The following is a 23,728-nucleotide window of genomic DNA, read 5'->3' on the forward strand; positions in this document are numbered from 1 at the left end:
TGATGTTACACTGTGTGTGTAAATCAGGGTTCACCAATCTCGGTCCTGGAGGGCCGCTGTCCTGCAGAGTTTAGCTCCAACCCCAATTAAACACACCTGAACCAGCTAATCAAGGTCTCACTAGGCATACTAGAAACTTTCAAACAGGTGTGTTGGAGCTGGTTGGAGCTAAACTCTGCAGGACAGCGGCCCTCCAGGACCGAGATTGGTGAACCCTGGTGTAAATGAATAGGCTTGGACTTGGTGCTGAAACCCAATGCAAAGGACAATAGAAACACCGGAATAAAAATATTCAGGATTCTGAAGCTGAAAATAGAATTATTTCAGATGAATATGCTTGCACTCTGTCACTGACTAGATATATTTAAAATAATGTAGGCCACATTTTACTGGTAACAGAAGATATTTGGCATTATCAGGACCCACAAATATTCCCCTATTGCATTATTTTAGTAGTTTAATGTAGTACTGACACAAAAATGCTAAAAAACTTTTTTCATTTTTTCAAAATTTTCATTTTGGGTGAACTATCCACGATACATGTTGTATTGCGATATATTGTTACACCCCTATTTGCTTGCCTAAGTCCTTTACACAAATGAGGTCAGAAAGTCACTGTATGTAAATGTGAAGTGGGAAATTCACTTGTATCAGCAAACAGAATCAGTTCAAGAACCCCCAAGTTGTGCTGGTTGGGCATCACCAGTCATAAAGAGTGGTGAGAGGATCCAGTCGGACAGTGAGGTGGGACAGTGTCTATAGAGTAAGGGAAGAGCCCGCGCTGCGGCTCCTGGGTAATAGAAGTGTTTGGGTCTCGGGGACAGTATTGCATGCTTCAAATCCTCCAGAAACGGGCCTGTGTCTGATCTTGATGCTGAAGACATGTTGGCCAGCCGCTGCTGCATTGAGCGGATGTATTCTTCTCCGTAAGACGTCATCACTTCCTGAGACAAACCACTGAGGATGTCCTCCTGGACACTATTCCAATGCTCTCTGCTGCCGAAAATATCTGGGAAATGAGTTGATGAAAGTAGTTATTAAAGTAGTTCACTTCAGAATTAAAATTTTCTGACAATTTACTCTCCCCACATCATCCAAGAAGTTCATGTCTTTCTTTCTTCGGTCGAAAATAAATTAAGATTTTTGAGGAAAATATTCCAGGATATTTCTCCATATAGTGTCTTCAATGGGGTCCAACGGGTTGAAGGTCCGAATGCGAGTTTCAGTGCAGCTTCAAAGTCTCGACGCGATCCCAGCCGAGGAATAAGAGTCTTATCTAGCCAAACCATAGGCCATTTTATAACAAAAATAAAATGTATATACTTTTTAACCACAAATGCTCGTCTTGCACTAGTTTTGTGATGCGACACACATTACGTAATCACGTTGAAAGGTCTCGCGTGTTCCGGTTAAAAAATATAGGGTAGAGCGTAAAGAGTACCTGAAAACTATACTTGAGTAAAAGTACAGATACTTGCAGCGAAAATGACTCCATTACAAGTTGATAAGAGACTTATTCCTCGGCTGGGATCGTGTCGAGACTTTGAAGCTGCACTGAAACTCACATTTGGACATTTAACCCGTTGAACCCCATTGAAGACACTATATGGAGAAATATCCTGGAATATTTTCCTCAAAAATCTTAATTTATTTTCGACCGAAGAAAGAAAGACATGAACTTCTTGGATGATGTGGGGAGAGTAAATTATCAGAAAATTTTAATTCTGAAGTGAACTAGTACTTTAAAACTGCTTACAAAACCTGTCAATGTAAGTGGGTCAAATTTCACCCCAAAATGAAAAGAACTATCGATTTTTATATGCATTAAAATTCCCCAGGAAAAAAAGTAGCATTGAATGTGAATAAATACTGACAGAAGTTTAATTTATGGGTGAACTATAAAAGTCCCTTAAGTCCTCTGAGTGGTGTACACTTAAATGAGATTTTTTTTTTTTTTTTTTTTTTTTGCAAGGAAGATAACTATAACTACATTTTTAATAATCGTTCTGATTTTATGATAATAAGGAAGTCCACATGTCCGTCTGCTCTCTAATCGCTCTCGCGGTACTTTGATGTCATTCACTGATCGGTCTGTGCAGTGCCAGTTCAAGTCAAACAAGCCTACAGTGAGCCGATCAGCAGTAGGGGGCATGTCCACTCATGATGGAGGAGGTGAGAGGGTGAGCCAATCAGCAATAATGATTTAAAAAAAAAAAAATTGCAAGGAAGATAACTATAACTACCTTTTAATAATCGTTCTAATTTTACGATAATAAGGAAGTCCACACCACAGCTATAACAATAACGACACAGGGGAACGATATTGTTGGAATAACTTTTGGAATGATTTGTTTTTTCCAACTGATGAACAATAAAAACATTTTTACAGCCAACTTTATAGAGCATGACCATTTAAAGGTGCAGTATGGACACATTTTGTTTTAATCGGAATTAATTAATCCAAACGTAGTTTACATGAACGCCAAATAAAGTGATCAGGTTGATGTGCTTGTTTATATGTCACAAGCTTAATATTGGAATTCATTTTTGACATTTTTGCAGTAGGGGGCGTGCCACTCATGATGGGGAGGGGAGAGAATGAGCCAATCAGCAGTAGGGGGCGTGTCACTCATGATGGGGAGGGGAGAGAATGAGCCAATCAGCAGTAGGGGGCGTGTCACTCATGCTGGGAGAGGAGAGACAAGGCTTGTTCGAGTTGAACTGGCGCTGCACAGGCCGATCGGTTTATAATATCAAAGTACCCTGAGAGCAATTTTAAAAGAATACAGAGCCGTCTGCTCTCTAATTGCTCTCGCGGTTCTTTGATGTCATTCACTGATCGGTCTGTGCAGTGCCAGTTCAAGTCGAACAAGCCTACAGTGAGCCGATCAGCAGTAGGGGGCGTGTCATTCATGATGGGGAGGGGAGAGAATGAGCCAATTAGCAGTAGGGGGTGTGTCCACTCATGATGGGGAGGAGAGAGAGTGAGCCGATCAGCAGTAGGGGGCGTGCCATTCATAATGGGGAGGGGAGAGAATGAGCCAATCAGCAGTAGGGGGTGTGTCCACTCATGATGGGGGAGGAGAGAGAGTGAGCCGATCAGCAGTAGGAGGTGTGTCCACTCATGATGGGGGAGGAGAGTGAGCCAATCAGCAGTAGGGGGCGTGTCACTCATGATAGGGGAGGAGAGAGAGTGAGCCAATCAGCAGTAGGGGGCGTGTCCACTCATAATGGGGGAGGAGAGAGAGTGACCCAATCAGCAGTAGGGGGGGTGTCCATTCATGATGGGGAGGAGAGAGAGTGAGCCAATCAGCAGTAGGGGGGGTGTCCATTCATGATGGGGAGGAGAGAGAGTGAGCCAATCAGCAGTAGGGGGCGTGTCACTCGTGATGGGGAGGAGAAAGAGTGAGCAAGAGGGAGATTTGAAGAAAGACTGTAGAAAGAGAGATGGCTGAGAGACATTACAAAAGAGAAAAGCTCAGAGGAATATGACTGGAAGAAGAAGGGTTATGATCAGGAAAGAACTTTAGGACCCACGCTATTATTAGCAAAGCTTTCCAGCGCTAGAGAGACATAAGCGGGAAGGCTTAAAAACAGACGCAGAGGTTTCGTTGTTTCTGCTCCATATGTGAGTAACATTGGTTTTGATGTTTCACTGAACCAATGATGTTGTAGTAATATTAGATCTAGTAACAGGACAGTTTTGAGTATCATTGTTTGTCTGGAGCTGCTGTGCTGCTGGTGACTTACAACAAACTCTTTCTTGTAGATACTCTTGTGTACTGGATGTTCATTTTTTGATCTTCCTTTTTGTTCATTCATCATCTTCACTTCATTTTGCGTGAAGCATTATTTTGCTAATATAGTTATCTTTATAGTTATTGTTCATGGTGTGAATGGGCCACGAACAATAACTTTAACATTAGCTATAATTCTTCAAGAATAGTGAAGTCCACCACGGCTATAACGATACTGACACAGTGTAACAATATGGTTGGAATTCTGATGAACGATATAAAACACTGCCAGCCTATCAGAATCCAGTTGACTCCAGCTTAAGCATTTGATTTGAAGCAACAGATGACGTAAATATCATTCATAATTAACAGAATATGATTGATCGTTGATGTGGACGTTAATATAGTTCTCGTTATAGACTTTGTAGTTATGGTTCCTGGTGTGAACGGGCCTTAATTCTCACTTGTTTTGAAAGCTCCAGGTTGAATGATGATGACTCTGACTCCCCAGCGGTAGAGTTCTTGTCTAATCGCTCCATTGTACACGATCATCGCTGCCTTAGATGCCCCGTAGCCTGCAAACCCAGGAAGTGGAACTTCGCCTGAAAGAAACCAATGATGTGATTGATTTCAAAGCTTATTGGTGTTTTGACACCTTTAATTGGTTTAGACTAGGGCCTGTTCCTGGAGATCTACCTTTCAGTAAAAAGTTCAGCTCCAACCCTGATCAAACACAACTAAGGCCTAGTCCACACAGACACGGGTATTTTTAAAACCAGAGTTTTTCCTCCTGCGTTTAAAAAAAAAATCCCGTCCACACATGCTCGGTTTAAAAGAAATCTCCGCCTACATGAAAACACAAAAACACGCTATCACGCGCTGTCAAGAGCATGCCACACCAGTAGGCGGCGATCGTAAAGCAACGTTGGCCAATCAGAAGCCTGAATGAGAAGCAAAAACCCCGGTTTTACTGTCTACACGACAACACTGCAACCGGCGTTTCTGAAAATCCTCACCCTGGCAGGGGTTTTTCAAAAATGTTCGGTTTCAGTGACCTGATACTGCGTTTCCGTGTGGACGAACGGCCGAACCGCGTAAAAAAAGTCACGGTTATAAAAATACCTGTGTCCGTGTGGACAAGGCCTAAAGCAGCTAATGAAGATCTCCAGGAGCACTTGATAATTACACACAGGTGTGATGGATCAGGGTAGGATCTGGACTCTGCAGTTAGGTAGATCTCCAGGAACAGGATTTGGCAGCCCTGGTTTAGGCTAAATGTTTTGTCAGAAAATGTTGAATAGCGAGTTATTCAGTATTGCAAAAACCTTGCATGCTTATGAAACCGTTTACCTGCCAAACTGGATATGCTGATTATTCTTCCTTTTGATTGTCGTATCAGTGGCAGAAAGACTTGCGTTATCTCCACACTACCAATGAAATTCACATCTATGTGTCTTTTATACATTTTAATCGGCTGAATTTCTCCATCGCACACGTATCCCAGCACTCCTGCGTTGTTCACTAGTGCCCAGAGTCCTGCCCACAAGAAATGAGAAACACAAAATAATAATGCACTTGTCTCTATACATACTGTGTACTAAACTTTAAACAGTAACAACAGTTGGTAAAACTATTTGCTACTATGCTAGGGTGATGTCAGAGGTTGCCAGGGCATTGCTATGTGGTTGCTAACTTGAGTGGTTTGTTGCTATGCGGATATTTTGGGTGGTTGCTTTGCAACTTCTAAGGCTTTGAGATCTACTATGTGGTTTCTAAGGTGTTCTGTGGGGTTGCTATGCAGTCATTATGATATTTTAGGTGTTATTAGATTGTTGTTAAGTGGTTACCAGTGATCTAGGTTGTTGCTAAGTGGTTGCTATAGGGCAGGGGTGTCCAAACTCAGTCCTGGAGGGCCACTGTCCTGCAGAGTTTAGCTCTAGCCTGCCTCAACACACCCACCTGGAAGTTTCTAGAATGCCTAGTAAGACCTTGATTATTTGGTTCAGGTGTGTTTAATTGGGGTTGGAGCTAAACTCTGCAGGACAGTGCACAGTGGCCCTTCAGGAGCAGGATTGGACATCCCTGCTATATGGTGTTCTGGGTAGTTTCTAGAATGTAGCAAAGTGGTTGTTCTGGGTAGTTAGGATGCTGCTAAAAAGTTGCTTGGGTGTTCTTTGTGGTTGCTATATGGTTGGGACGACCTCTGCTGTTGGTTTTGGGAATTGCTGTTTGGTACCTTTGCCCACTACTTAACTCAATTGGCAGTCAATTGGAAACACCTGTGACCGTGCCTCAGCCGCTTCTTAAAGAGATCACCAACTGAGCTTCTGCAGTTAGGGCCTGCATTTCAACATTGTTTTACACTTTCAACCATGCATCTTGCTTTACACACTGATGTTGCTGATGGATACAGAAACACTGTTATTTCCTTTAATTGTTTTCATTCTATTATTTAGTGTTGCCTTATTTTTGTAATTAAATAAACATTACTTTTGAGCCTATAATTTGGTTTACGTGTGTCCCTTGTTTTTGTTGCTGTGTGGTTGCTATGCAGTTTTTAAGATGTTGTGGGTGGCTGCTATGCAGTTAATATGATATTCCAGGTGTTTTTATGATGTTAAGAGGTTACTAGGGTGTTTTGGGTGTTTTGGGTGATTGCTAGGATGTTGCATAGGGTTTTATGTGCCAATGCTATGCTGTTGCTTGAGTGTTCTGAGGTTACTATAGTTATTAGGAAAATGCTAAGTGGGTTCTGGGTAGTTACTATGTGGTTTCTATGGTGTTCTTGATTGTTTCTAAAATGTTGCTAAATGGTTACTAAGGTGTTCTAGTTGGTTGCTATGCCATTGGAAAGTGGTTGCTAGGGTGTTCTGAGTAGCTGCTATATGATAGCTATAGTGTTCAGGATAGTTGGATATTGCCTGAATGTTTGCTAAGTAGTCAGCTGCCAAGTTAGTGTTCTGGCTAGTTGTGTGGTTGTTAGAAAGTTCTAGATGGTTGATAGGATGTTGCTAAGTGGTTGCTGGGTGTTCCAGGTGGTTGTTATGCTGTTGCTAAGGTGTTCTTTAGGATTTATTTAGGATGTTTTGACTTCTGACTGGTTGCTATGTAGTTTCTAGGGCAGGGCTGGGCAACACTGGCCCTCGAGGTCCACTTTCCTGCAGAGTTTTGCTCCAACACTGATCAAACTTACCTGCCTGTAGCTTTCTAGTAAGAAGATATTGATTAGCTTGTTCAGGTGTGTTTGATTATAGGTAGAGCTAATGCTGTGTTCCATTAACCTCGGAGGAGGGATGTAAGAGCTGGGAATGACGTCACACCCGAGTCGACCGCGTTCCAGTACACAGGTTAGAAAACTAATATGGACGCATCCAGGCAAGCCTTTGTTGTGCTTGCTCTTTAGGAATACAAACACATAAAAAAAGCGGAATTTTGCACAGACATTGCCTAAGTATCATGTCCAAAGATAGAGGTTGGATAGTACTGAGTTTGAAACACAGACAAACAGAAGAGCTAATAAACAATATATTACTACTGTTTCACTACGGTTGATGCTCTGAGAAGCCATATTGGATTCTGAAGTCGGGGTTGTTGAAGTTTCCTCCAGTTTCCTAGTCGCAACATCGACTTGAGGAGGTATTCCAGTTTAAAGTTCTTACAGGGGACTAGGACTTTCCCACATCCGAGGACAAATGGAACGCACTATAAACTCAGGAAAATGGATCTTGAGGGCCAGTGCCCGACTGCATAAAGCACCTAAAGTTTTTCCCTTAAGGATGAGACTTAAAGCGTGATTTCCCCTCAGCTAAGGGAATGAAAGGGCATTTAATCCCTTAAAGGGATAGTTCGCCCAAAAATGATATTTAACCCACAGGGTTCCCATGGGGTCTTAAAAAGTCAAAAATTCTGAACTTCAAATTTAAGGCCTTAAAAAGTCTTAAAAACGGCCAGATTTTCATCCGCGGTCTTAAATTTCATTTAGTCAGGTCTTAAAAAGGGTTTACCCTCGTTTATTTCCAGAAACGCTGGCCGCAGAAAGTTATTACAAAGTAGCAAAAAAGTATCGAGTTGTAGCCTACAAAGCGGAGCTCTAGTGCAGGGTCTCCAACACGTCGCTCGCGGCCTTATTGGAGGTCGCAGTGCCAAGAGGTCGTTCACATATCGCGTCTTTTGCGCGCTCAAGTTCGTTCAAATGTAGGCGCGCGGTAAGCGTGCTCATAATAGAAGCAACGCGCTCGTTTTTTCCAGGCGCTGTCTGAAAGTTCAGTCAACAGGAATGATGGGGGTGCACCCAAACACTACGGGTGGTGTTCTCTTCTCCGTAAATAAATCTTGTAGCAGAGCTACAGCAAGCGTTTTTCGGTGGTGGGAAATCCATTAGCCACTAAAACTTTTTTGTCATTGTGGAGACTCAGGGCATGGGTGCATAGCAACGACAGACGCCACGGGAAAATCGGACCTAATTTTACTATTAATAATAAAAGATAAGCTAAAGTGTATTGTAAATGTCAGTAATTTATCTTTTTGGACTCATTCTTTTTATAAAAAAAATATATAAAGTCTGAAATATGTGAGGTTTATCTTTTTATAAAACCTTTTTTGTCAAACCTTTATTTTAACTTGTACATGTTAGTATATAACATGCAAGACACAAATATTCATTTTTAATGGAAATTTATTTGTTATTTGCTGGTTTTCGACATAAAACATGGTGAATTGATTTCATTGTGTATTATTTGTACTTTTTGAACAGGATTCTGTGATAACCATGATCATTTTTGTCACTATAATCATGAAATTAAATGTTCATGCCATTTCATCTCTAGTCATGATCAACTATGATCAACTAAAATCAACTAATTATGTGTTTTTTACAGTATAATATGCAAAGTACAATTTTCTATAAAAAAAATATTTGATTCTGTTCTTTTCTCTGGCACGCGTTGTTGGGTGTGGAAGGTTACTAATGTGATTTATCTGTAAATTAAATTAATGCTTTTTCAATTACTGAATTCATTGAAATAAAATTAATTCTTTGATTTGAATATTTATTTGGTAATGCGTCGTGTAGGTCTTAAATTTCAATCTTTATGGTCTTAAAATGTCTTAAAAAGGTCTTAAATTTGACTTACTGAAACCTGCAAGAACCCTGAACCCATGATTACTCACCCTCAAGCCGTTCGAGATGCATATGTCAATCTTTTTTCAGACGAACACATTTTCAGTTATTTTAGAAAATGTCTTAGATCTTTCAGTGGTTATAATGTGAAGCTATGGGGTCCACATCGTTCAAGTCCCAAAATGTGCATGCATCCTTCTCAAAAGTAATCCATCCGGCTCCAGGGGGATAAACGAAGGCCTTCTGAGGGTAATCTGTGCGGTTTTGTCATAAAAATATACGTATTTAAAACTTTATAAACGAAAATAACTGGCTTCCGGTGGCGGTCGACGTGCGTTCACGGAGATGGATGCTGGCGTATGACGTAGGACGTAGCGTAGGAAGCGTCGTGACGTAGAATGAACGTAGAGTTTTGTTTTGCTCTGCTCTCTGGCTGCGCTGTCACGTTCGTTCTACGTCACGACGCTTCCTACGCTACGTCCTACGTCATACGCCAGCATTTGATTATTTTAGGTTATTTTTTGCAACACCCTTAAAGGGATACTTCACCTCTGGAAAGATGAATGTGTATTTAAAATAGGTCATTTATGTAGAAGAAATGTGAAGAAATTTTTTTTAATTTGGAGCTTTCTAGACTGAGAAAAGCCAGAAAATTTATTTTTGGCTTATGTGGATGAAAGACAACAACTCCCAGAATGCACTTGCTTCGCTGCCCTAGGAGGCCACGCCTACCGGTAAGAGAGCGCAGTTGAAAACAAGGTTAGGCTACCAGTGAGTCTCCGTGACGAGTCTGCCTGGGATTTCGGGATCGCCCAAAATGTCCGGGATTCGGCTTTTGCGTTCTACAGTCGCCATTCATTGTTTACTGTGGCGAGCAGGACGAGGCTGACGGCCGCGGGAGAACGGCGTGAGGCCGGTGGCGTCATTACTGAGACGCGCCGGTCTCGCAACGGAGGTGCGGGAATTTTCTTAGCAATGTTAAAACGCACATCAACCGATCACTTGTTTAGCGTTCATGTAAACACTACATTCAGATTCACCGATCGGAATGAATTCAGTTAGATTGAAACAAGAGGTGTGCATGTAAACAATGAATGGCGACCTCAGAAAGCAAAAGCCGAATCCCGGACATTTTGAACGATCTCGCCCGCCGGACAAGTCCGGGAAAAGGAGGATGGTAACCCCTACTTACTCAGCTTTCTCCTACTTACTCAGCTTTCTCCTACTTACTCGGCTTTCTCCTACTACTCAGCTTTCTCCTACTATTCAGCTACTCCACAGAACAAGAGCCTGCTAGCTTAGCTTCCAAAGAAAGACGGCGGACTGTGTGTACATTCTGTGAGTGAGATCCCACCCTCTATGGGCGGGTTGAAAATATGCGGAACAACGCCTTCTACTGGCTGTAGTCTTTAGCCTCTGGCCAGAAAATCCTCCGATGACGCAAAATGACGATTTTTGCGTCATCGGAGGATTTTTTCCAGACAAAAAATACATAAATCTCTCCTCTCAGGGGGATATGAGGGTGGAAAGCATGGTAATTCGAAAATACTACAGGTTTTCTACTAATACAAAGCTTAATGCTAAATCCTGAAGTATCCCTTTAAGATTAAGGGAAACCTAAGGGCGTTCTTAAGGGAAAATTACACTTAAGGTGCATGGGCACAGAGCTGCCCACCCCTTTCTAGGGTATTCTGAATAGTTGTTATGTGGTGGCTGTGATGTTCTAGGTCAGGGTTACTCAACTCCGGCCCTCAAGGTTCACGTTCCTGCAGAGATTAGCTCCAAACCTGATCAAACTTACCTGCCTGAAACTTTCTAGTAATCCTGAAGACCTTGCTTCGATTGGTCAGGTGCAAATGTGCCACACACGTCCTGAAACGTGAATCCAAAGCATTTTAATCGGCTGCAGTATATGCCCACCCTCTCTGTGTGGTCGAATGAGACACACAAACCAAACTAAAAATTCGTTATGTTATGATTGTCAGCTGTGATTGAGTCTGCGGGAGTATGTGCGGGATCTTGATACCGCGGCTCTACTACTGCACAGACTCGGCCTCTGAACGGCTTAATCGGCAATGACCGTTAGGCAATATCGGAGCGGTTCTCAATAGCAAGCTAGCTTTTAAAGCATAAGATCCCACCCTCCCTTCAGAGCGTCTCCAAAGCCAAGCCTCCTCCAAAACACACGAACACACACAGCCAGAGCAGATTCAGCAAAGCGAAATAAGAGACGGCGTTAAATTACGTTATGTCTCAAAGCACATAACATTACAATAATGAACGTAAACAACTTAAATAACTCTTACTTGTGCCACCTGACTGCTGCAGATTCGTTTCGGCATTGATAGTGTTGCCATTGAAACGCATAAATCCTAGTCTGAACAGCTCAGAGTAGAACGTCATGGGTTGCCGTCTCTAAATGACGGTTATGAGATGCGTGAAAGCAGCATAAGCTCATTGTTTTGGTTCAGGAGGAACTGTCACTGCTGTTTGTTTGTGACTGACGTCTGTTTAACTCAGCATAGTCTTACTCTCGCGCTGATGACGTGTGATGTCTGCGTGAGCAAGTGTGCGGAGGGATGGAAATACATATGTTGACAGGCAGGTAAGACATCCAATCATTACATTCGGACCGAATGCAATGATTGGACGCATATTTTTTTGGTCCTGAGACTTCCACAGACAATATATGTATGCACTTTAATATTTAGTCCACTTCTGTTATTGACCCCACAGTTGCTTCTCAGATATGTTTCCAAGCGTCGGAGACAGGAAAAGGATCTCTCACATGACACAGATGTCACAAGAAGTGTCAGGGATATCAAGATGAGTTTGTGCAAGTCCATAAACGCATCTTTAATTCAGAAGTGTTTTTAATCGAGTGTCCTTGTTTTGTTTTTCTTTCAAGCAAACGCCGGACTTGGTGCATTTCTGCGTTTAAATTTTCTTCAGTGATGCCATAAAACTGTGCTATGGGTAATAGACACTTCTTGTCTAAGAATGACTTGTGTTGTGGGCTGAGAGCTGAGGCCCCCATCATCACATCGTCGGCATCTTTAGAGAAGCGTCTCGTCAATTCACTGACCAGTCTGTCAATAACTTGATAAAAGCAGTCGGTGCGCAGATCATCATCAGAGTTGTGAGCGCGGTGTATAGGAGGCCTCAACGATAAAGTCCTTCAGTCGCTGGCTTTGTTGTCGGGCTTCTCTCCTTTGTGGTGGTATGCTCCCCGATGCTAGGCCAACCTTGGCACACAGTTCATTTGCACGGTTTCGTATTTCGCTCCAATATTCCTCAGAGCGTTTTTCAGATAGTGCTGTGACGACAGATTGGATCAGATCACTTGCTGATGAGATGTCCAGATTGGGTGACTGCAGCAGGTCTGAAGCAAATTTGGTGACCCGGAAAATGTCCTCAAATAAAATGAGGCGCAAACAAACTGTTGGTCGATAAGCCCCTGCATTGCCCTGGCATCTGTTTTTTGCCTCGCATTTGTTTGTACTCGAATATCCTGCAAAGTGGCCAGAATGGCAGGGAGTGATTTTTTAATTGCCCACAATGCAGAGTGCTGACATGCCCAACGTGTTTCACTAAGTTTCTTCAACTCGACTGGCTGTTCAGATGGTTCAAGCTCCTTCTGTTTTTTCTTGAAAATGTAATGGACCACTTAACCAGAAAAAAAATTGTAGAGCATTTGTACAATCTCGAAAATCTCAGCAGCAGACTGGATATTCCGTACACAGTCCACTAGAACAAGATTAAGTCTATGTATGTATTTAATACACTGTAGAAGTGAATCCGCATCCAATCCATCAGCTGGCGTAAAGTTTAAAAACTCCTCCATAACATTCCCGGCATGCAGGTAGCGGACTACTACCAAAATCTGTTCTTTTTTGCTTATGTCTTTACTCTCGTCAACAATTAAGGCAAAATAAACAGCATCCTCCAATTCATCACTGATCTGTTTTCTTACCATATCAGCCATAATAGCGATGATCTCATTTTGCACTTCGTGGTGAGTATATTTTGCATTTGACGGATTTTCAGTCATCTTTTTAGCAACAGTTTGGTCAAACATGCTGATGACATTGAGGAGTTCGACAAAGTTTCCCCTGTTCGCTGAGTGCTCATCCTCTCTGTAGCCACGCTGAGCAATGCCTTGACATGCCGTATAGTGCAAACTCTCCACCACAGCCTTCATATAGTGCCGATTTTCTTCGACCACTTTAGAATGTCCCTTATCAATAAAGTTCAGTATTTTTGAGCCATCTTGCATCCTCTGTTTAAATTCACACTGTGATGAGGTTCAGTTCTTTATAGTTAGGGAAGGAAGAAGACAAGGGGTCGGCGTTGACTGGGACTCTCGTTTATTCACTCAAGTTGAAAACATAAACAAAAAGGTGCGCACATAGCGCGTTCACCGTGCAACAGCACAGCACAAACACAGTCAATAATTCAGAATATAAATCGTCAGCTTTTCTCTCGGTCGGCAGCAGCACACGAGGTCCCAGTCCCTCTCTCTCTCTCTCACTCTCTCCCGGTCGGGTTTATATCCGGTCTCTCCACGCCAATTACTGAAATCAGACACAGGTGTTCATCATCTGCACTTGACCTACTTACTCACCGCTCGCTTCCTTCCTCTCTCTCCCGCTACAGACTCCGCAGAACCACGCCCCCCTCGCCACATACCCCCACCGCCCGACTCAGGCCGGGGAGCCATCCGGCCTGCAGCCTCCCCCCCCTCCTCCTGGAGAGGAAGTCGGCCACAGCCATCTGTGCACCCGGCCTGTGGATCACCTGAAACTTAAAGGGTTGTAAAGCCAGATACCAACGGGTGATCCGCGCGTTGGTATCTTTCATGCGGTGGAGCCATTGCAGGGGAGCGTGGTCCGAACAGAGGGTGAACTCCCGCCCCGGGAGATAATACCGGAGGGTGAGAACGGCCCACCTGATGGCCAAACACTCCTTTTCTATGGTGCTGTACATCGTCTCTCTCTTCGAGAGCTTCCGACTGATGTACAGCACCGGCCGCTCTTCACCCTCCACCTCCTGGGACAGGACGGCACCCAACCCCCTGTCCGACGCATCTGTCTGTAGCATAAAAGGGAGAGAAAAGTTAGGAGCATGTAAGAGCGGTCCGCCACACAGAGCAGCCTTTATCTGGGTAAAAGCCTGCTGACACTGCTCGGACCACTGAACCGTATCTGGTGCTTCCTTTTTAGTTAGATCAGTCAGCGGGCTGGCGAGGTCCAAATAATTAGAAACAAACCGCCAGCCCCAGGAACTGCCTAACCTCCTTTTTGGTCTTGGGTCTTGGACACGTCGCAACTGCTGCAGTCTTATCAATTTAGGGACGCACCTGTCCATGACTCAAGTGGAAACCCAGATATCTGACTTCCACCCGCCCAATTGCACACTTCTTCGGATTGGCCGTGAGCCCAGCCCTTCTCAGCGTCTTCAGTACAGCGCGCAAATGCTGCATATGTCGCTGCCAATCACCACTATAGATGATGAAATCATCCAGATAATCAGCAACATATGCAGCGTGCGGCCGGAGAATTCTGTCCATCACACGCTGAAAAGTCGCTGGAGCCCCGAACAACCCGAACGGAAGAGTAACAAATTGGTGTAATCCGAACGGCGTTGTGAAAGCTGTTTTTTCTTTGGTCATGGGAGACAAGGGGATCTGCCAATAACCCTTAGTTAAATCCAGTGTTGAATAAAAACGAGCAGTACCCAGCCGATCAAGCAATTCGTCAACTCGGGGCATTGGATATGCGTCGAATTTCGACACAGCATTCACCTTTCTGTAATCCACACAGAACCGTACTGAGCCGTCCGTTTTAGGAACTAAAACTATCGGGCTCGCCCAGTCACTGTTGGATTCTTCTATCACTCCCATCTCTAGCATTGCTTCTAATTCGCTCTGAACCACTTTTTTCTTGTGTTCAGGCAAGCGATATGGCCAACTGCGAATTACCACGCCCGGCTCGGTCTCAACATGGTGCTGAATGAGATTCGTTCGACCAGGCAGGGGCGAGAACACATCAGCAAATTCTGCTTGTATTGTTTTTACATCAGTGAGCTGGCAGGGTGAGAGGTGGTCTCCCCCAGGGGCCAGAGTGAGAGATTGGGACTTTGAACTCACTTCTGGACCGAGATCCTCCTCTCCGCTCACTACCATCGCCAGCATCACTGATTCTGCCTCAGACCATTTTTTTAGCAGGTTGAGGTGATATATTTAATGTGCTCCGCCCCTATCTGTTCGAGCTACCTCATAGTTGAGATCCCCAACTCGCCGTGTGACCTCAAAGGGTCCTTGCCACTTCGCGAGTAACTTTGAACTTGAAGTAGGGAGTAATACAAGCACTTTCTCTCCCGGTGCAAATTGGCGCAGTCTAGCCCCCCTGTTGTACAGCCGACTCTGTTTGTCCTGTGCCTGTAACAAATTCTCCATAGATAGCCGCCCCAACGTGTGGAGTTTTGTTCTCAGATCCAGGACATACTGAATTTCGTTTTTACTATTAGAAGGTCCGTCCTCCCAAGTCTCTCTAAGGACATCCAACACCCCACGGGGCTGACGTCCATAGAGAAGCTCGAAGGGGGAAAACCCCGTGGAGGCTTGTGGGACCTCCCGTACAGCGAACAAGAGGGGTTCTAACCACTTATCCCAATTTTTGGCGTCTTCGTGTACGAACTTTCGAATCATGGTTTTTAACGTGCGGTTAAACCGTTCTACCAGTCCGTCTGTTTGTGGGTGATAGACGCTGGTTCGGATCGATTTAATGCCCAATAATTTGTAAAGTTCGCCAATAGTACGTGACATAAACGCCGTGCCTTGATCGGTGAGAATTTCTTTCGGAATTCCCACCCGGGAGATTAGTTGAAACAGTGCGCTCGCCACGCTTTTCGCGGAAATACTGCGGAGCGGCACTGCTTCAGGATACCGTGTTGCATAATCCACCAGGACTAAAGCAAAACGGTGTCCCCGCGCTGACCGTTCTAATGGCCCGATGAGGTCCATACCAATTCGTTCGAAGGGGACCTGCATTAATGGTAGGGGGCACAATGGTGCTTTTGGGTTGGCCGGTGGATTCACCAACTGACATTCACGACAAGACGCGCACCACCTGCGCACGTTCTCGTGAATGCCCGGCCAGAAAAATCGGGCCATGAGACGGTTAAGTGTAGCCGTTTGTCCTAAATGCCCGGCCATTGGATTACAATGAGCCGCCTGGAAAAGCATTTCCCGACGGCTTTTAGGAATCAATAACTGAGTTGTATCTTGTTTTGTCTGGGCGTCTTGGGTCACCCGATACAACTTATCTTTCAAAATTGCAAAATATGGATAGGAGAGCGGTTGTTCAGGGTGAAGAAGCTGACCGTCGATAGAGCGAACCTGATCAAATGCATTTTTCAGCGTTTCATCCTGGGACTGTTCCAGGGGAAAATCGTCATGCTCTGTGAGGATTGTTTGCTCTGGAGCACTCTGTTCCCCTGAGACAGACCCCAGAGGTTCCGGTTCAGCCTCTCCCAACTGAGCAACCGCTATTCTACTCTCATCTCTTTTCCCCCAAGAGGCATCCGCACATAAATACCCCAATAATTGATTAAACGCGGGCCAATTGGTCCCCAAAATTATCGGATGCCGGAGGTGCGGGTTAACTGCCACCTCTACACTATGCTTTTCTCCCCTAAATTGAATTTCCACAGGCAAAATAGGATAATTCACCACTTCCCCGTGCACACACCTCACCTTAACCATGCGGCTATTATCCAATGCCCTAGGTTGAATCAGGCTTTGATGTATGGAGGATTGGTTACATCCTGAATCCACCAAAGCCTGATAGGTACCCCCCTTGATACTCACTGGTATTTGGTACAGGCCAGCTTGATCGAGGGCAGCCTGTGGCGCGTCGGGGACCCGGATCATTGTCCCCACCTCCATCACTGGACACCGGTCGATGAAATGACCCGGATCCCCGCAACGCCAACAGGCCGGCCCAGACTTTACCGCCACCCTGGCGGCAGGAAGCGGGTCAAGTGATTGGCGTGGAGAGAGCGACGGAGCACTTTGGGTTGTGAACAGCCCAGGGGTCGAGCTCCCTCCCCTGGGAGGTGCCCTGGGCGCCACCGTTGGTTCCGTCGAAAAGCCCGTCCTCCACCTTGGTACTGGCTTCGGCTGGAACCCTCCACGCGTCCGGGGAAGTGGAATAGGCCTAGGAGAGAGAGAGCGAGAGGGGGGAGAGAGCGAGAGAGAGAGAGAAGCAGATGGAAGGGGTTCGCCGACCCCTGGGCACGCCACCATCTGGTCCTCCGCCAGCTGGATGGCCTGGTTCAGTGACGTTGGGCGGTGGCACTGGACCCACTGAGCAGTCTTCCTCGGCAGCCTAGCCACAAACTGCTCCAGTACCACACGATCGATGATTCCCTCGACGTCGCTTTGGTCGGCCATCAGCCATTTGCGGCAGGAGTCCCGGAGCTGCTGTGCCATGACGAAGGGTCGGCCGGACTCTTCCAGGGTCAGCGACCTGAACCTCTGTCGATGTTGTTCCGGAGTCCGACCGACCCGCTGGAGGATGGCACGCTTGAGGTCTTGGTAGACCAGGAGATTCTGGACTGGCAGTTGGTGTGCGGCTACCTGCGCCTCCCCGGACAGCAAAGGGATCAGCCGCATTGGCCAGTCCGTTTTGGGCCATCCCCGATCCTCCGCGGACCTCTCAAATAGATCCAGGAATGCCTCTGGATCATCTTGTGGACCCATTTTGTTGAGAGGCAGCGGTGATGACGTGTCTTTTGCTGGGGGGATGGCCCGAACCTCCCGGTCTACCCAGCTCCGGAACAGCTCGCGGTCTTCATGCTGGGATCGGAGGAGCGCCTCGAACCGCTTGTCTTGCTCCTCCTTGATCGCCAGCAGGTGTTGATGTTGTTCCTGGTGAAGACCGGCGAGCGACTGGATGATATCCGCAAATGGCGTGCCTGGCGGGGACTGCATGGCGGCGGCGTTCTTCTCCCTTCCCGGGTTTCGGCACCAGTGTGATGAGGTTCAGTTCTTTATAGTTAGGGAAGGAAGAAGACAAGGGGTCGGCGTTGACTGGGACTCTCGTTTATTCACTCAAGTTGAAAACATAAACAAAAAGGTGCGCACGTAGCGTGTTCACCGTGCAACAGCACAGCACAAACACAGTCAATAATTCAGAATATAAATCGTCAGCTTTTCTCTCGGTCGGCAGCAGCACACGAGGTCCCAGTCCCTCTCTCTCTCTCCCGGTCGGGTTTATATCCGGTCTCTCCACGCCAATTACTGAAATCAGACACAGGTGTTCATCATCTGCACTTGACCTACTTACTCACCGCTCGCTTCCTTCCTCTCTCTCCCGCTACAGACTCCGCAGAACCACGCCCCCCCTCGCCACACACACCATGCCTCCATTGAAAACTTAAAAATGCAGCACTAACATTATGTGCTTTAAAACTCTGCTGTGCTTTACGCCAGTTCTGGAATCCAGAAATTGTGAACGATGGCTCTAGACGGAAACCATGGCCAACCGCAGCTGCAAAATGTCTGCATGAAAAGCAAAATGCTGCATCCTTATCAACAGAATACTCCAGCCAGTCAAATTGGTCTGGAAGCTTCTTTGCTGGTTTCCAAACATCTGGGCTGGGTATTTACGGATAGGGCATCTTGGTCCTTCATCTGGTTTCTGGCTTAAATCCATAGGCCCGTTAACACTTGTCCTTGTGATGCTAATTTGAAATTTGGAACTTGCAGTTGGCTAGCTGCCGTCTCTGCATCCGCGGCAAACGCATCAGTGGACTGCTCCGTGTCAGACTCCGTGTCAGAGATGTTACAATTAACATCCGATTCTGAACCGTTGTCAACCTCGGGCTGAGGTAAATTTATGTTCTCATTTCCACTAACTAAATCAGAATTACGAGATCGCTTACTTGGCAGAAGGAATCGCTCCATCTTTTCTTAATAAAATTTGATTACATTATGAATGAAAAGCGCGGCAGCGTAGTTACAATTCACGTGACATGCCACGTCAGACGTTGCATATGAGTTACGCACGCGTAATGAGAAAAAAAAATTTCATTGTCTTAAATTATTTTCTTATTTATTAATTAGAATACTACGGAAGTGCGTGGTGAAGAAAAAAAACGTATCTCGTTATTTCGAGATAATATCTCGTTATTTCGACATAATGTGTGCGGCACGTGCAACAAGCAAGATGTGCATTTGTAAATCCAGTGCATCCAGTACATTGATTTTATTAATAAAATAGTGTTGACGTGTCACTGTGTCTTCTGTACAGTTCTGTCTCAGAAGATTACAGACTAGGCTACAGTTGATGTGTAGAGTTGTTGACGATCGCCATCTCCGTATGAACGCGCCTATAGAGAGAAATGCACACAATGGATTACAGAGAGTAGCCTATTTATTTTCGTTTTGAATTGTTTCATTTAAAGACATTTCAAGCTTTCTATAGATGGGCTATATTTCTCATGTCTGTGAGGCATACGCTGAGTTTCGGTTCATTTATGATGAGATGTGCTCCAGTTCACGAGCAATGCAAGTGACCGCGCCCGCGCCTCCATGTCATGATTATAGGGGACATTCTACCAGAAACGTACATTATCTGTCCTTGAATTGTTACAGGGAATAAAAAAGTATTTCATCCAAAAATTTCTAAAGCTGGCTCATAGTTGATTTCTGTGAGTTGTTCTGTAAAGGAATGTGTCATTCATTAGGTTCTCGGATATTTTTTTCCTTTATTAAAAACACTTTTTACAAATCCTGTCCTTGTCCTTGTCCTCAGCCAAATTGGAGCTACAGCTTTCATAGTTTTTTTATGCTAAACTGTTATTTAGGGGGGGAAAAAAACTCCATCAATAACAAGTTTAAGCTGTTATCATTCACATCAACTGATCAAAAACACGAAATTATATATAAATTCTACAAATACATTTTATTTTACAACTGTCCCCATGTTTTGGTCAGTCCTACATAAAACTCTACATAAAATGTGTGAAATACGCCTTTAAGGGTATCACTCAGAGGAAGTGACATAATTTGACCCAGATGAAGCTGACATTGATCAAGGCTGAATTCTGTCATTGAATTGTATGATTTTAAAGGGGACATATCATGCTAAATCCACTTTTTTAGCCCTTATATGCATTTTGTTGTATATTTGGAGTGTTTAGAAGTACAGAAAAGTTGAAATTATTCTCTTCAGGTGCTTCGTTGATATCTTTATATTCTGTTTTGGTCATATTTTTCAACCTGTTCCGATTTTTCTGTTCTCTATGACGTTTTTTGAACTATTACGTCACAGTATTTGCAGCGGAACTGCCAAATAAGGACATTGACTTCCGGCCCAACACTTCGAGCAATCCGCCATTTTTATTTCTCGCTGCAATTTTGTAGTCCAAGCTAAAGGATGCAGAAGTTACGAAGGGGTAAGTTAAAATGTTCGGTTGTTGGATGTAGTAACCCACACGCTTCATTACACCGTCTAATGTAGATGAACTGCCGCGCTTGTGAGCAGAGAGAGAGAGACCCGGTCGCGCGCGCGCACACTCTCTCTCTTCGGAGCCAGGCGAAAGTGTAAACAAGACTTCACCGTCTCCAAACTAGACGCTGTCTTGCTCTCTGTGATTGTGATTGTATGTGTATATGTATGTCTCAATAGATACAATTGACATGAATCAAAGAAAAACATATTGTACTATTTATCAAAATATACAATTACGACAAAGTATGTAGCAAATAGAGCTGAGAAAGTGGAGAACAGAGAAAACAGTGTTGAGGATACTTATTTATTGGGCAAGCTTGAAGATATGAGTTTTAAGTTGTTTTTTGAAGGTCCGGATGTTGTCGGTCGCACGAAGATTCGGGGGCAGCTTATTCCATAGCTTAGGGCCAACAACACTAAAAGCCCTACCGCCCACCGTAGAGAGTCTGACCCGGGGTACCACGAGTAGGTTTTCAGTGCTAGACCTAAGGGCCCGAGTTGGAACATATGGCTGTACCAAATCAACAAGGTATTTGGGTGCCGGGCCATGTAAGGCTTTATATACTAGGACTAATGTCTTCTATATTTGCTTCTTATTAATTAAATCCAGGCAATTGGTTGATGAAAAATTGATTAAAATTAAGATACAATTTATACAAACCGAAATTCACTTTAAAGAAAGGCTTTCTACAAACCAAAACTTAATGAAGTGGTCAAAATCATGTCTGTCGACCCACTCCATATATTGCATATACTTTTCATAATCAACATAGATGAAAAAAATAAATAATAATAATTACATTTAAAAAAAAAAAAAACCTAACAAATATGAAACTAAATGCGCTTATTTAATGGCTACAACACATACAGTAGGCCTACAGACTCTCTATTTGTACAAATTGCTGCACATTCATTTAATTCTGAATTTTGCACACATAAGTTGAGGCATTTTTTTTGTGCATAAAACATATCTGCAACATTTATCAAGTTCACGGATAATTGTGCATGCATGTATTAATCATTATGATACTAAAATCATAATAAAGTAGGCTACACTATGTACAAAAAATCAGATGAGCCCAGAATATGAACGCAACGCGTTTAATTACACATTATTAAGCATTTTCCTCCCATAGAAATCATTATAAGAATGCTTAATGTGGCTTAATGCAGATTAGATATGTCGAAATAACGAGATATGTCTAAATAACAACTTATTATGTCGAAATAACGACTTATTATTTCGAAATAACGACTTAATATCTCGAAATAGAAAGTTTTTTTTTTTTTGTTTGTTTCAGGGCTTCCATAGAACACAGCCTGAATATAAGTGATTCCAGAAATAATTTTTGGGGGTGCTATGGGGGTGCTTTGGTCTTTCTTGGGAGTGCTGAAGCACCTGCTAGCCGCTCCCTAGTGCCGCCCATGAGTATTAATAATGATTAAGAAATCATTAGAAAACACCAACAATAAGATCAGATGTCAACACCACATTTCCCAGTTCTGTTCTTACCTGCTTTTCCTGCTTGGTTCTTGATGGACTGATATGCCTGTGCGATCTGGCTGCTGTTGGTGATGTCTAACTGTAGGACGGTAAGGTTTGGAGATGCTGCTTTCTTTAGCTTCAAAGCTCCAGGACTGAGTTCATTCAGAACCCCTGCAAACACCCTCATCCCTGCACTGTCCAAAAACCTGGCCAGATCATGACCAAAACCCGAGTCACATCCTGTGCAACATACACAATCTCAATTCGTTACACATTCACACTTATAATATATCACGCCATATATTCCAATATTCCATGGCATTATGGGTAATAGTGGTTAGATGCCACATAGGCAATTCATGTTTGTTTATTATTCTAATCTATATGGAAACCAATCTGTGTTAAATGACAACAGTGAAGAATGCAACAAGAATGCAGCAGTGATTTATGGTTAACCATACTGAGTTCAAAGTGCACACACCGTATATAACAGTAATATAATCAGAATCTACATAATGAATAATGATCCAAAATTAAATCTAGATCCATTATGAGAATGAGATTTATTTTTTTATTTTACTGTATTGTTGTATTACGATAGTGGGAATTTGGGAGGAAATGTGTTTAATTGTCATAAAAACAATGTCAAAATGCAACAAAAAAAAAAACCCTTAATGGTCCTAGAAATAGGCTTCATTTCTTATTTCTAACATTTGATTTGATGGTGAATATATGATATATGATATGGTGTTCTTGTTCTTGAAAGACTTCATAAGATACACTACTCCACTATGCTGTGAATACATTAATACATGCTGACCTTCAGAATATATACAAATAAACAGAATTTAGGAGATGGTGTCTTACCTGTGATCAGTACCGCCTTGTCCAGGGTAGACAACATGACCTCTTCTCTCCCTACATAGTGGATCACACTACACAGCACACTCATAAGCCCCACTTTAAGAACACTTGAATGGACCCAACAGCTCAACATCACGCCGGAAACCACAAGCAGCGCCAACCACCTCACAGACCGGCCTTCAGCCACCCGCAGAAGCAGAAGCCCAACGCATATCATCATGAGTAGACCATATAGAAAGCCCAGGCAGTCTTCTACAACTCCCTCCATTTCTACACTAGAAGCAGCCAATGCTATCAGGAGATCTAGAAAGGCGCCTGTCAGATTACAACCTGTCTGTTGTGCTGAGCTGGTTTGATGAGTGTGTGAATCTTGTAAATCTTCAGGTTTATGCTTTATAGCACACAGAAATTGATCACGCCCCTTAACCAGTGCATTGCATGTGTTGGATATTTAGGCATGTCTAAACGTGATTCATCTCAAGAAACTTTCAAATAAATAAACAAATGTGCTTTTAACAACACGATTGAATGCATTTACTGATGAATTGCGAAATTGGCTCAAAGGTCTTCAGGCCTGACAATTTAAGGAAACAACCATCAAGCTTTAGTCTCCTGTTCATGTAATTCTAGATGAATTTTGCACACAAATACATAATTTTCCAGGTGAACAAAACAAAAACTAGAGTTTTGGTGATTTGGAAATGCGTTACTACTCCACTGAAGTAACCTGAGACTTAGTTTATACCTCAGCTCAGTATCTTTTGTCTGGAGCAACATTCCTGCGAAAATAGTCATGACTCTATTCATGATCTTTAGTCAGTTACTGCACATAGAATTACAGGTAAATTATTAGTTGCTAGCATTGTTCAATCAAAAATTCCTGCTCTAACCCAATTTCAAAATCTTGACCTTGATTTGACCTTAAAACGTCCACATTTATAAAAACGGTCTTTGACGTGGAAGAGTGCTTTGCGTGGCGTCAGGCTCCTACACTGTGAGCAGA

At 43.7% G+C, this 23,728-nt stretch overlaps 2 protein-coding genes across 2 annotated transcripts; both read right to left on the reverse strand.

Moving 5' to 3' along the window:
- Positions 1–335: 335 nt before the first annotated feature.
- On the reverse strand, positions 336–23,086 carry hsd17b2 (hydroxysteroid (17-beta) dehydrogenase 2). The gene is made up of 5 exons (XM_084094944.1): positions 22,729–23,086; positions 21,889–22,101; positions 5,088–5,273; positions 4,202–4,339; positions 336–1,009 (listed from the first exon to the last, which is right to left on the reverse strand). The coding sequence occupies exons 1-5, from the start codon at positions 22,991–22,993 to the stop codon at positions 669–671; spliced, it is 1,143 nt and encodes a 380-aa protein (XP_083951070.1). The 5' UTR covers positions 22,994–23,086; the 3' UTR covers positions 336–668.
- On the reverse strand, positions 13,209–18,682 carry LOC311070855 (uncharacterized protein). The gene is made up of 2 exons (XM_084094945.1): positions 16,727–18,682; positions 13,209–13,430 (listed from the first exon to the last, which is right to left on the reverse strand). Exons 1-2 carry the CDS (start codon positions 17,849–17,851, stop codon positions 13,428–13,430), a joined length of 1,128 nt encoding a protein of 375 aa, XP_083951071.1. The 5' UTR covers positions 17,852–18,682; the 3' UTR covers positions 13,209–13,427.
- Positions 23,087–23,728: the final 642 nt, after the last annotated feature.

Source organism: Abramis brama (genome assembly GCF_963993115.1).
Source record: "Abramis brama genome assembly, chromosome: 20".
Taxonomy (NCBI): Eukaryota; Metazoa; Chordata; class Actinopteri; order Cypriniformes; family Leuciscidae; genus Abramis; species Abramis brama.

Bases quoted from the DNA above. Each gene is read 5' to 3' on its own strand.
- LOC311070855 (XM_084094945.1), bottom strand. From the start codon at position 17,851: ATGCAGTCCCCGCCAGGCACGCCATTTGCGGATATCATCCAGTCGCTC.
- hsd17b2 (XM_084094944.1), bottom strand. From the start codon at position 22,993: ATGGAGGGAGTTGTAGAAGACTGCCTGGGCTTTCTATATGGTCTACTC. The intron at 22,102-22,728 runs GTAAGACACCAT...TATGTTGCACAG, and splicing joins CAAGGCGGTACTGATCACAG to GATGTGACTCGGGTTTTGGT. The intron at 4,340-5,087 runs GTAAACGGTTTC...GGTTTCTTTCAG, and splicing joins CAGCATATCCAGTTTGGCAG to GCGAAGTTCCACTTCCTGGG.